The 14,008-nt window shown below is 43.3% G+C and overlaps 1 protein-coding gene and 1 long non-coding RNA gene across 4 annotated transcripts; both read left to right on the top strand.

Moving 5' to 3' along the window:
- The first annotated feature begins 232 nt into the window (after positions 1 to 232).
- On the top strand, positions 233 to 4,878 carry LOC139578411 (deoxyhypusine hydroxylase). Of its 3 annotated transcripts, none has more exons than XM_071405963.1 (6): positions 253 to 344; positions 2,312 to 2,471; positions 3,043 to 3,344; positions 3,469 to 3,545; positions 3,665 to 3,917; positions 4,152 to 4,878. In XM_071405963.1, exons 3-6 carry the CDS (start codon positions 3,071 to 3,073, stop codon positions 4,466 to 4,468), a joined length of 921 nt encoding a protein of 306 aa, XP_071262064.1. In that variant the 5' UTR covers positions 253 to 344; positions 2,312 to 2,471; positions 3,043 to 3,070; the 3' UTR covers positions 4,469 to 4,878. The 3 variants fall into 3 exon arrangements, with proteins under 3 accessions (XP_071262063.1, XP_071262064.1, XP_071262065.1); XM_071405964.1 differs by having other exon boundaries at positions 276 to 344; positions 2,317 to 2,471; XM_071405962.1 differs by lacking the exon at positions 2,312 to 2,471 and having other exon boundaries at positions 233 to 344.
- Positions 4,879 to 5,661: 783 nt separating this feature from the next.
- Positions 5,662 to 11,685, top strand: LOC139577826 (uncharacterized). Its single transcript, XR_011675420.1, has 3 exons — positions 5,662 to 6,076; positions 6,305 to 6,508; positions 10,866 to 11,685. It is a non-coding gene; the product is annotated as an uncharacterized lncRNA (long non-coding RNA).
- The last annotated feature ends 2,323 nt before the right edge of the window (positions 11,686 to 14,008 follow it).

The following is a 14,008-nucleotide window of genomic DNA, read 5'->3' as shown; positions in this document are numbered from 1 at the left end:
TTATATAAAGAATATACCAAGGACTTTCAGACACACACACCTATGCAGTTACCCATACTTGATACAATGCATTATTCTTCTGAGATAGACCTACTAGATAATTAACTCTTCAATATTTTCCAATAAAATTAAAATAAAAACAATTGATTACCGATGTGAGTGATTATTATACTTTTTTACTTTACATTATATACATTTTTCCAGTATCCAGATGGTAAACTAAACTGTACCCCGGAAGTATAAGGTTGTAGTGTTTCTCGGTCACGCACCGCGACTGAGGAACTTGTCCATGTGGAAAAGATGAAGTGCTGATTGTAGCGAACTGTTACAGAAAAGTAGGCGAAGTGAGTATGATTTACTGTAATCGTCAGTCCATCTTTGACCTGTTTATGAATTCTAAGTATTTTACTAAGCAAGGTTCAGCTTGGATATGATAGTCATTATATTAGCAAGCTAGCTAGCCAGCTATGTTATCAAACATCTTTACTAGTTAGCGAACGTTAGGTTGCTAGTTCAAGTATGGGTAGCAGCCAGGGTTGCCATGTCTAGCTCAAATGTATTGCCCAAAAACTAGGGTTGCGGACCAAACACTTAAAAGACACACACGATCCCCTCTTCTCTCAAATTAAGTGGACACTTCTGATGACGTCTGACGAGTATACACTTGCAGGGCGAGGAAGTAATGATTTTTAAATAGACCACCCTTGGCCGGAAATTCGTCACGCGTTCATCCCGCGATGATTGTGTTTTAGCCACAGGTAGCTTGTGGGTGCTTTATATGCGCTACAGTCAAATAGGAGTGCATGTCTACTTATTTAAAATATATAATTATTAATATACGCCTACTGTATGATAGTTAGCAAATTAATTGGCTGCCTAGCTGGAACTTCTGAAGAACGAAAAATGTTTAATTTCCAAAAGATAACCAAACAAAAACATATTTACTTTTTATGAGACGTTTGTGCTGTCATGTGCATTAGTAGCACAATTTCTAACTTATTTGTTTTTACTTACACTTGTATGTTGTTTTTAAGTTTTCGCATCCTTTTCTTAGCGGATGTACAATCATCGCGAATTGAAATATGGGGAGTTTCAGACCCCTGAGTGAACATAATTGTACACTTGCAAAGCCGACTAAAAACGAGGGCTAAGGGGCTGGACCTCGCCAAGATGGCGAGGGTGTGTCTTAAGTGTTTGGACCACAGCCTAGGGGTGTGCCGATATGGCCATAGTCGTCGTAATCGTATCCGTAAATTGACAGGTGATACTCATGATTGGAAAATACGGAAGTGTTGTAATATGCCTAAGTACATGTTGACAAAATACCTCCCAGCACATTCTCTCTGCAAAAAATTGGTTCCTTCATGAACATCCCCCCCCCCCCTCGAGCACCCCATTGGTTACTGCATGAACGCTGCAATTCGGTGTGTGCTTGCATGTGGTCATTCCTGCATCTTTAGTATTAACAATACAATTGAACATAGAAAAATAAAGTAGAAAGGATATTTTCTCCAAAACGATTTCTGAGGGTGAAACTGAAACTGCACATGTGTCTATTCTGTGTTGGTGCCGTTAAAGAAACAGGTCCTCCTATATGCTTAATTTAGAGTTATTTATGCAACTTTAGTTGTGATACAAACGTTGGGTTATATGTTTTGATTTTTAATACATTCTAAGGCTGCATAATGCTACTTTAATGATGATTTGAAAAAAGTACATTTGAAAGGCATGAGCTCTGCTTTGTTTTTTTGTGTGCAGGCTACACACTTCATCAGTCTCTCATTCACAATTTGACAAGCACTTGATAATGCATCAAATTTCCTGGTAGCATCCCCCTTTTGTGGCCGTAATGCCCCCTAAGAAAATCCATGCCTTTTGTGGCCATTGTGCCCTTGGGTTGAATATAATAATGTACTGAAAAAAAATATGAATGCAAAAATGTTGAAGATTTTAGAGTTACAGTTCATAGAAGGAAATCAGTAAATTTAAATAAATCCATTAGGCCCTAATCTATGGATTTCACATGACTGGTCAGTAGTGCAGCCATGGGTTGGCCTGGGAGGGCATTTCTGTCTGTAATAAAAAACCTTTTGTGGGTAAAAACTAATTCATATTGGCTGTGCCTGGCTCCCCAGTGGGTGGACCTGGCTCCCAAGTGGGTGGGCCTATGCCCCCCCAGGCCTACCCATGGCTGTGCCCCTGCCCAGTTATGTGAAATCCATAGAAAGAAAAAAGTCAATTGAAATCTATGAACTGTAACTTAGTAAAATCTTTGAAATTGTTGCATGTGACGTTTTATATTTTTATTCAGTATAGATGTCACCTTAATACATACAGCCTACTACTCAATGGCGAGAGCATGATAGGCAACAACACCGGGACACAGTGCCCTTCGCTCCCACTTGACAAGACTGTCCAGCAACGGTGCGGGAAATAGCTACCGAGTAGCCAATATCAGGGTGACAGTCACAGTAAGCACATGCATACATCACATGAAGCAACAGTATACCCATCATCAATACTTTGAATCAAAAACCAACAATCATCAGTTTTATAACTGAAAATGTACAGTTGTTTGTAAAACTAACAGTGAAAAATGACTCGGACTCCGAGTCCAAACGCTTGTGGTATTGTAGCTCAATGTACGGCAGTGCCTGGTATGAAAGGGAAGAAAAACGCTCAACCTTTCCACACGCTCACTACTTTCCCTTCGACACACCCACTCCTTTCCACACGCCCACACTCCGGTCGCCATATTGGATTGCAGCTACCCCTTTCTCTGCTAGTTTTGTAACTGTGATGCTAACTAAGCTGCTAGCCTGAGACTAGCTCTCGAGAACCCAATGGTATGGAATTGGAGTCATGATAATGGCAAGCCTGAGACTCCTAGCTAATGTGAACCAACAACGCAGCTCTCTAGCCTTTGTAAGGAAAATATTTTATGAATTGGATTCAGTGTTTATTACCAGATATGTCCAATAGCTAGCTAGCTACATATTCAGTTCATTCACATCCTCACTGTATCTGATCTTCCCTTTTCAGATCTAGTAGCTACATCATTATACTCAGCATGGCAAGTGAGCAGGAGGTAGCAGCAGTTGGCAAGATTCTGGTCAACCCAAAGCAGGACCTGACAACACGGTTCAGAGCTCTCTTCACCTTGCGTAACCTGGGCGGACCAGAGGCCATCGAATGGATCAGTCAGGCTTTTGTTGATGACTCTGCTCTGTTGAAACATGAGCTGGCATACTGCCTGGGCCAAATGCAGGATGAGAGGGCCATACCCACGCTAGAGACTGTTCTAAAAGACACAACACAGGAGCCTATGGTCAGGCATGAAGCAGGTCAGTATGCCAGATCACTAGAGTCCACTCTCATTCATGCATACCTTATTGATATACATGTTCAGAGATAATGATGATAATAGTGCTTATCTAAACAGTTAACTATTTATTTATTTTTATTTAGGTGAAGCATTAGGAGCTATTGGGAACCTCAAGGTCCTTGACTTGCTGAAAGAGTACTCAGAGGACCCAGTCATCGAGGTATGGTAAAACGAGGGAAATAGAAGTAGAGTAGAGAATATGTGGAAAGTTAGTCATATTCACTATGACCAGTACAGTGCCTGTATAGTGGTTATGACATGACTGTCCTTCTCCACCAGGTGGCAGAGACGTGCCAGTTGGCTGTTAGGCGGCTGGAGTGGCTGATATCTGGTGGGGACCAGAAAGGAGAGGAGGTCACCGATGGAAACCCCTACTGTTCTGTGGACCCTGCTCCCCCAGCCCAGAGGAAGACTGTCCCTGAGCTGAGAACACAGCTCCTGGATGAGAGCCTGCCGCTGTTTGAGCGCTACAGGGCCATGTTCGCCCTCCGCAACCTGGGCACCGAGGAGGCTGTCCTGGCTCTAGGAGATGGTGAGAGACTGGCAGTCATTCTTAAACTATGCGGTCTATGGCAGTTGGCAATAAAGGATCAAATTAGTAACATGCAGAGGGGCTTATTTTCTGCCAAACGTGCAACCAGCCACATAATTGTTATTCGCATAAGTACATTTTATTTTCCTGAATCATTGGCATTGCATAACCCTCCACTATCAGCGTCCTCCGAACACCAAAACTCACTCAACCCATTGTTGTCCTGCCACCCAGGTCTTCAGTGTAGCAGTGCCTTGTTCCGCCATGAGATTGGCTACGTCCTGGGTCAGATCCAGCACCCAGCCAGCATCCCCCAGCTGCAGGCAGCCTTGGAGCTGGACGGGGAGAACGCCATGGTGAGACACGAGTGTGCCGAGGCCCTCGGATCCATCGGCAAGGAGGAGTGTATGAAGATCCTGGAGCGCTACAGGAAAGACACAGAGCGCGTGGTGAAGGAGAGCTGTGAGGTAGCCCTGGACATGCTGGAGTATGAGAACGGCACACAGTTCCAGTACGCTGACGGACTACTACGACTGCAGGGGGAGCAGTAAGCATGGACACCAGGAGAACTACTATACAGCACCAAAAGAGCTTTCTACAGAGGTCATAACTCGTGATCACTTATACCCATTTTCACTTATTAAAACTATCTGACTCTCGCCTGTCATTATTAGCCTTTATGAGACAAGGCAGTGTAATAATTGTATTACAGTACATCTGAAGCCATGTTGTGGTTAATTTATTTATTGTTTTCATGGAATCTATATGATTCAATGGTTCAATACCCCCCCCCCCAAGCTCAGTGAACCATTCACATGTATTTTGTATTCCGAGTGTTCTGATCATAAGCATCTGAAATCAGGAAACCTGATTGTCGAAGATTGTTAATCCACTTTTCTGCTGTGTCATATTCGCATAGATTTTTATCTTGTCGGAAATAAAGGCTTAGATAACAAAATGATTCTGTATTGTCTCAATGCTGTCACTTAGCGCTATCATGGTAGTAGTACGTAGGCTTTCCGTAAGCTTGCCTGTGTTCTATTCCAGTCAGATGTGGGATCATGATGGCTCAAGGAGGTGTTGGATCAAGATGGCTAATCCACGCAGACTCCGCCATCAGAGAAATGAATAATAGGGTTATATAAAATTATAAATACTTTACTAGTTCTTTTCAGCGTTCTCATTCCCACTGAAACACATTGCTATCCTCTGTTTTAACAAATACATTTTCACATATGCCATTTAGCAGATGCTTTTATCCAAGGCAACTTAGTCATGCGTGCATACATTTTTATGTATGGGTGGCCCCAGTGGGAATTGAACCCACGACCCTAGGCGTTGCAAGCACCATACTCTACCGCAGAGGTAGGCAACACTTTTCCTGGAGTTCCGCAGATACTGCAGGATTTTGATCCAACTAGGCACCATACCTGACCAACAGCTAATTGAGCGGTGATAAATTCAACACACCCGGTCTTCTAGTTTTGTTAAATCAAAAACATGAAGTGCCTGCGGAAGTCTAGGGCAGGGTTGCCTAGCCTGCTCTACCCAGTAATGTATGGCGTTTGCAACGCCACGGGTCTTGGGATACATTCCTGCTAGAGTCTACCGACTGAGCTAAACAGGACCACTTAACAGTACAAACACTTTGTAAGTGTGGTGTGACGTGTTTACATCTTCAGTTGTGAGCTCTGCAGAGAGTGGGGACAGAAAGGCAGCTGTCAGCTCTGTGGTGGGATAGAGAATTAGCAGCATGCTGAGAGGGAGGGCGACCGCTATAGTAAAATGGGGTTGAAGGACCCACTACTGTACACTACACTTAGCTTAACACAGAGCCGTGGAAACAGTACCTAGCCTTCCCTCAACCTGCCAACATCTCCGTCACCATGATGCACCCCATCATGATCGGCATCATTGTCGTCAACACCTCCATCACCGTCATCTACTGGATCTTCATCCTCACAGAGGCCTTCCATAGGAAGACAGAGGAAGAGGACAAACCTAAGGATAACCCTGCCTAAATGACTAACCTTACAGGTCCTGCTCAGAGTAGATAGCTTTTAGTGCTTCTGTGTGTCCTGTTTTGTCTGGTGGAACTGCTCAGTCCTCCACAGCTTCAGCACAGTGCTCCTGCCATTGGAGCACAGTTTTACACACAGGTAGTGCATCTCTTTGAAACTGATCAATAAATATATTTCTGTATATGATTAGCTGTATTTCTAACATAAGTTATTTTACAAAGGGTTTTCTGACACATTCATACAGGAAATGCTATGACCTTGTCTTGACTCTGTGGCATTACAGTATTGAAGCTTATCTCCAGATTGGGAAGAGATTAAATCATACACACATTGCAGAGTGAAAAAAATCCGATATCTTGTGTGCAGATTCCAGGTTTTAGCAGATTGAACTCTCCTGAACCCTCCCTTTGTTCTGCTTGATGTGTCATCTTATGGACACCAGACGATTCATTACTACTGCTCACATAAGGAGAGGAAAATACATCAAATGCAGCCTTAGATCAGGGAAATTAATGGACTGAAGGGCAAACTCAACCAAAGGATTCTTTGTTTGCAGCTCAACCCAGCAAGGTATTTTGCTATCTCTTTTCCTCATTCTAGTGTCAACATTTGTGATTTGTTTACTGGTTGCTAAATTTGTGTGCTCAACATAGCCTGTTGATTATATGTATGATGCAGGAAAGTACTTTTGTGTTCATTGCACATCATTCAATATGTTTTAAATTATTTCTAATTGTATCCTTTATACTCTGGCAATTATATGATCTGGTAATCAGTAATTGAAAGTGTGGCCTATATATATGGAGAATGTCCTACCAAATTGATATCTATCTTTTTTGACACATCTAAAAGACTTTCCAACCTAATCATGATTTGGCAGAAACCAGGATTATAATCTATCATACTTCTATGGACAAAGAAGAGTTGTCACCATAAATGATCTGTCAGAGAGAAAGGATGTCATCGACTACTCATGCACAGGAGGCTGCTGAGGGGAGGACAACTCATAATAATGGCCGGTTCAGAGTGAATGGAATGGCATCAAACATATGGAAACCATGTGTTAGATGAATTCGATACCATTCCACCTATCCCGCTCCAGCCAATACCACAAGCCTGTCTTCCTCAATTAAGGTGCCAACAACCTCCTGTGTCCTCATGGTCATACTCATTCACTCGTGCTGTCCTGCGTCATCCACAACCATCATCCTAGTCTGACAGGGAACACCCTTGAGGATTAATTAGATCTAGGTGTTGAAGGTTATGATGGACACAGAGACTTATATAGAGTTAGACACAGAGGAGGGACTCTTGACCCTTCAGTCCAGTTTCACTCAAAGCTCAGGAGCAGTAGAGCTACTTACCTGCTGCTGACTATAGAGGGGCTCCAGTCCTCCCTGTCAGGCCAGCCTCACACAGCAGACAGACAGCATGGTTCACCCCATCATGGTTGGCATTGTCACTGCCAACACCTCCCTAGCTATCGTCCTCTGGAACTTCCTGTTGTCTCAAGTTTTCTGCAGGAAGATCAAGGATGCACCCAAACCTGAGGAGGTCGTCCCAGTCTGAGTGAGCAATCTCTTCACTGACTAGACTAGAGAAATAAAGCTTTAGGTTAATTTCTAGGCTTTGCTAGTGCTTTTGTTGTGAGTGTTCTGCTTTTACACTGGGAGAGTGGCTCATGTAGTACTCTAGGCAGTGCTGATACAGCTGCTCCGTCTCATCTGTCTGAGATAACTTTTTCTGCACTTTGGTTGCATGAGCAAACTTCAAAGGGGTTTTTACATGTACTTAGACACCTCCACATTTCATCTTACAGTAACTGTCTCATTCCTGTGTCTGTTTCTTCATTCCTTCATTCCATCTCTCCCACCTCATTGAGACACATCTGGAGGGGAGTTGGTCTCTGTAAAGACAGGACAGTGTCACACGATGATATTTCTGTACAAAGGAGGAATGCACAACTGAATGGTGGGATGGGCTGGAGCGTGAATGAAAGAGTTGAGCTGATTAATAGCACTTTATTAAGCCTCTTTGTCCGTAACTGAAGTCAGAACAAATCCTTTCCTTCAAACTGAAAATCCAGGCTGATTGAAGTTCAACATCACAAATAGCAACATATTCTCTGAAAATCAGAAAATTGTCAGATCACCCCCACGTCCGTTCCTTACCCCTTAAATCACAACAGACTTCAGGGAAGTTTATTAGGGGAATGAAGTTGTCCTTCACAACAGATGTACTGTATTTTGGGAGTTTTTGCCTTCAAAAGGATACTGCTAACTCCCTTATTCTATCTTGTCTTATCAGCCATAAGGCTCGCTTAATATGAAGAATATACCGGGCATGAGCCGCACAGACGGTTTGGTTCACCTGTTCAGAGTCTTTCCTCCAGAATCATTCCATGATGGTGTTTTTAACCAACAAGGTCAATTCATTCTCATATACCCTTAATCAACTTCCCCTTTCTACTAATTCAATTTGTGGATGGATTCCCCACAGACCGGAACGCTATGGCTAACTGTACCATGGAGCCTCCAGGGGCCCAGACCCAGCCTACTGCTGAGTGGGGAGAGGTGTGGAACCGCCCCAGGACATATAACCCAAGGCAGCTTCTACAGGCCATGGAGAAGGAGGATGATCTCTACTTTGTTGACTATGTACCCTCCTCCCGTGATGCCTTCCACATGCCTCCTCATGTGCTCTATGTCATAATGGGAGTGATAGTGGTAGTAGTGGCCTGCTACGGCATCCTAGGACACCTGATCAATGATCTGTACCATGACCTGGCAGGTAAAGTGGGGTGATCACATGTCAAAGGACGCATCCCTGGTCATCGAGAATGTCACCATAGATCTTAGGACGGCAGGTAGCCTAGAGGTTAGAGCATTGGGACAGTAACTCAAAGGTCGCTGTTTTAATTGCCTGAGCCGATAAGGTGAAAAATCTGTCGATGTGCTCTTGAGCAAGGCACTTAACACTAATTCGCTCCGGGGGTGATGTACTACTATGGCTGACCCTGTGAAACAGCACATTTCACTGCACCTATCCGGTGTGACAATAAAACATATTTATTTTTATTGTGGTGAATTCCATCATTTTGTGTGTTCTTGCTAATCATGTTCAAATGATCTTGACGGATGTCAGACCTCTGTGGTATTCTGCATGCTGTTAATCATGAGAGTACGTGAGGGTTGCCATCTATGAGTATGAGGCTTAGGTTGTAGAGCTTGATAGTCATTGTTAGAACCAAATGTTTTTAGAATCCCCTTTATTACATGACACTGCCATGTGCCCCCCAATCACAAACATCTGTTCGCTGACCCAGATACTAGACAGACAGACATCTTTGGTAGGACTAATCAGATTAGTGTCCTTTCACTGTGGCACCCATTGATACTGATCAGCTTTGACCTTCACACCTCATAGCCTCAATTAGAAGCCATGGAACAGGCACGTCAGCTGGATCTGTGGATTAAGAGGGCTAGTTAAGCCTACTTCACAGTCAAAACAAACACATACAGTACATTCGGAAAGTATTCAGACCCATTGACTTTTCCACATTTTGTTACGTTACTGCCTTATTCTAAAATGGATTAAATCGTTTTTTCCCCTCATCAATCTACACACAATACCCCCCCCCCCCCCCCGAAATATCACATTTACATACGTAATCAGACCTTTTACTCAGTACTTTGTTGAAGCGCCTTTGGTAGCGATTAAAGCCTTGAGTCTTCTTTGGTATGACGCTACAAGCTTGGCACAACCGGTTTTTGGAGAGTTTCTCCCATTCTTCTCTGCAGATCCTCTCAAGCTCTGTTAGGGTTGATGGGGAGCGTCGCTACACAGCTATTTTCAGGTCTCTCCAGAAATGTTTGATCGGGTTCAAGTCCGGGCTCTGGCTGGGCCACTCAAGGACATTCAGAGACTTGTCCAGAAGCCACTCCTGCGTTGTCTTGGATGTGTGCTTAGGGTCGTGGTCCTGTTGGAAGGTGAACCTTCACCCCAGTCTGAGGTCCTGAGCGCTCTGTACTTCATAGTCTCCCAGTTCCTGCCGCTGAAAAACATCCCCACAGGTTGATGCTGCCTCCACCAAGCTACACTGTAGGGTTGGTGCCAGGTTTCCTCCAGATGGGATGCTTGGCGTTCAGGCCAAAGAGTTCAATCTTGTTTCTCATGGTCTGAGAGTCCTTTAGGTGCCTTTTGGCAAACTCCAAGCGGGCTGTCATGTACCTTTTACTGAGGAGTGGCTTTCGTCTGGCCATAAAGGCCTGATTGGTGGAGTGCTGCTGAGATGGTTGTCCTTCTGGAATGTTCTCCCATCTTCACAGAGGTCCTCTGGAGCTCTGTCAAAGTGACCATTGGTTCTTCTCCCCAGATTGCTCAGTTTGACCGGGCGGCCAGCTCTAGGAAGAGTCTTGGTGGTTCCAATCTTCTTCTATTGGGGACCTTCAATGCTGCAGACATGTTTTGGTACTCTTCCCCAGATCTGTGCCTCGACACAATCCTGTCTCAGAGCTCTACGGACAAATCCTTTGACCTCATGGCTTGGTTTTTGCTCTGAAATGCACTGTCAACTGTGGGACATTATATAGACAGGTGTGTGCCTTTCCAAATCATGTCCAATCAATTGAATTTACCACAGGTGGACTTCAATCAAGGATGATCAATGGAAACAGGATGCACCTGACATAAATTTCAAGTCTCATAGCAAAGGGTCTGAATACTTATGTAAATAAGGTATTTCAGTTTTTGCTTTGTCATTATGGGGTATTGTGTGGAGATTGATGAGGGGAAAAAAATGTATTGAATCAATTTTAGAATAAGGCTGTAATGTAACAGGTGTCGAAATGAGCTTGACCTTATATTGCTATACAGTATGAGGAATGTGTACATGCCAAACACTAAAGCTGTCATTTTGTGCACATAGACTGGGTCCTAGGCCCAGACCCAGATGAAGAGGAAGGTGCGTGTGAGCCTACAGGAGTGGAGAAGGAGGAGAGGTGGAAGACTGCCGTCGAGGCGAAGAGGTGGATGACCATCAAAATAGAAGAGGAGAAGAAGGGGGTCCTTCCATTAGTCAAGTCTCCCAGCATGTAAAAAACAAAGACTCAACTTTCCTCTCCAGAAAACAGACTCACATCTCTATTAGGCTAAATGTTATTCTGACCCCAATTGACTAAGTTCCCTTGATAGCAATACACCGTCCACTCTATTCTGCTCTCCGCTCTGTCCTCAATTCCTCCCAGGTTGGCTCCCAAGCAGCCAAATCCCATTTCTGTTACTTCTAAACTAATCCTGTTTTGATACCAATTAAATGAATCTGCAACCCAATGTATTTACACAATGTAATTTTAGCATCAGAGGCATAGTATAAACTAAGTTACTGTATATACAAACAATGTTACTGTTTTATAATATTCTGTTCTGTATAGGATGACAAATGTAGACAATTTGAACAATCCAATGGTGCAGAAACATTCATTTATGGCAGTGCTCCCTGAAAGGTTCTATTTCCTTTTGACTCCCGTAGAAATAACAGTTGGATCTTTACTATAAGATGTCAGCTCACATTAATAGCATGGGACTGAGCAGCACCTGGACAAACACACACAACACTCATCACTTTTGCTAGTCTTGAGCTTTATGTGCTGCTATAACGCTGTAGACGTAAATACATCTGTTTGCTTGTGGCTAAGGTGGCCAAAGAGGATGACCCTTGTTCCAATAAAGGAAAGACTGGACCTGTCTGTCTGAATGTGTATATCTGTTTCTTTATCTCCTTATCCCGATCTTTCATTATCATGTGGGGTTAAGCTAAGCCAGTCTTACTAAGAGACAGGGCACGGGGGACTAAGGCCTCAGCAGTGGCGACTCAGGGATTTAGCAATGACACACAAGGTCACACAAGACCTGAGCATATGGTAAGGTCACTCACTATAAGGTCTCTAATCTCTACAGGCATCTGATACAAAGCGATATGGTTTGGCTTTAGGAAAGTTTATAAGATTGTAATTCTTCCATTGCACAATGAAAGACATGATGATTAAAGCTCCCAGATTTAACAGTGAGTTGAGAGAGGGGACTTGGTAAAGAGATTATTGTCGAACATGCTTAACCCTCAACACTCAAACATAAATATTTACTGACAAAACATACACAAATGGAACAAATAAAGGTACCATAAAGCAAGATGCTACCCCTATCTCTCTTTTGGAGATATGGATAAAAAAAACATTTCCAGTGACTCTATCCCCTATCTCTCTTTTGGAGATATGGATTTTTTTTTATCCAGTGACTCTATCCCCTATCTCTCTTTTGGAGATATGGATTAAAGAAAAAAAATCCAGTGACTCTATCCCCTATCTCTCTTTTGGAGATATGGATTAAAGAAAACATATCCAGTGACTCTATCCCCTATCTCTCTTTTGGAGATATGGATAAAAAAAAAACATATCCAGTGACACTATCTCCACTCTCTATTTTGGAGATATGGATAAAAAACATATCCAGTGACACTATCTCCTATCTCTCTTTTGGAGATATGGATAAAAAACATATCCAGTGACACTATCCCCTATCTCTCTGTTGGAGATGTGGGTGGAATCTTCAAGCATGATGTACTTCTCTTTGTTTTCCAATCCAATCCTAAATCCAATCCAGGCACAGAGAACTGATCTTGACCTGGCCCTTAAGACACTAAGTACATTAGCATGCGTGAGTCTCTTTTTCTCTTTGCAGTCAATGCAATCTAGGACTAGAGCACTCCTGCAGCTATGGCAACCTCACACTGCTGTGGGGTGGGACACAGCACAAGGGCTGCAGTGGCTTGTCATGTAATACAGTACATCTAAAACAACAGATTCTCAGTGGTGGAGAGAAGATTGATGAACGCGATTGATTGATGCATAGTTGTTCCCGAAATTCCTCAAGATTGGAGATTACTGTTGGTAATTACTACAGCCTGCCAAATTAGGAAGCGGAGAAAGAAAACACTGGTACTGGTAGGTACACAAGTTGTTCTTATTTGAAAAACTCTTTGATACACGCTATGCTGCACTGAACAAAAATATAAATTTTGTCATACAACACAATGCCACAGATGTCTCAAGTTTTGAAGGAGCATGCAATTGGCATGCTGACTGCAGGAATGTCCACCATAAGCTGTTGCCAGATAATTTAATGTTAATTTCGCTACCATCAGTCGCCTCCAACGTTGTTTTAGAGAATTTAGCAGTACGTCTAACCACCTGTAACCACGCCAACCCAGGAACTCCACATCTGGCTTATTCACCTGCGGGATCGTATGAGACCAGTCACCCGGACAGCTGATGAAACTGAGGAGTATTTCTGTCTGTAATAAAGCCCCTTTGTGGGGAAAAACTAATTCCCGATTGGCTGGGCCTGGCTCCCCAGTGGGTGGGTTTATGCCCTCCTAGGCCCACCCATGGCTGCGCCCCTGCCCAGTCATGTGAAATCCATAGATTAGGGCCTAATGAATTTATTTCAATTGACTGATTTCCTTATTTTGAAATTGTTGCATGTTGCATTTATATTTTTGTTCAGTATATAATGAATACATTGTACTGAATTGACTGCCAGCGTACTACTCAGCGTACTACTTTAAGCACGTCTTTCTTTGTGGACAGGTAGACCAAATGGCAACGGTAATGTGGCTGCCACACTCCCCTTGAAGAAGAGGGGAGGTAGAGTAGAGTGAGGGGTGAAGAGGCTATGGCCCAATCACCTGTACTATGGGGAATCACAAGAGGAGGAGGTGTTCTTTGAGAACTGCAAGCCTCCCTCTCGAGATGCTGTCACCCTGCCCAACTATGTTATCTACCTGTTCCTATCATCAGGGGTGGCTCTGATTGCCACGTACACCATTATCAGGCACCTCATCAAAGTCCTGATTCAGGACCTAGCAGGTACAGCTACCACTATACTCCCACAGCACACAAAAGCCAACTGGCTGCACTATGTTTGTCTTGTGTCAGTCAGCAATGAAATTACAAAATTATTATTAAAATATCACTGTATCAAATTATTAGAGATGATAATTCTGTATCTGAC

This window comes from Salvelinus alpinus, chromosome 6, assembly GCF_045679555.1.
Source record: "Salvelinus alpinus chromosome 6, SLU_Salpinus.1, whole genome shotgun sequence".
Taxonomy (NCBI): domain Eukaryota; kingdom Metazoa; phylum Chordata; class Actinopteri; order Salmoniformes; family Salmonidae; genus Salvelinus; species Salvelinus alpinus.
The sequence above is the reverse complement of the archived record's forward strand: the minus strand, read 5'-3'. Positions and strand labels throughout refer to the sequence as shown.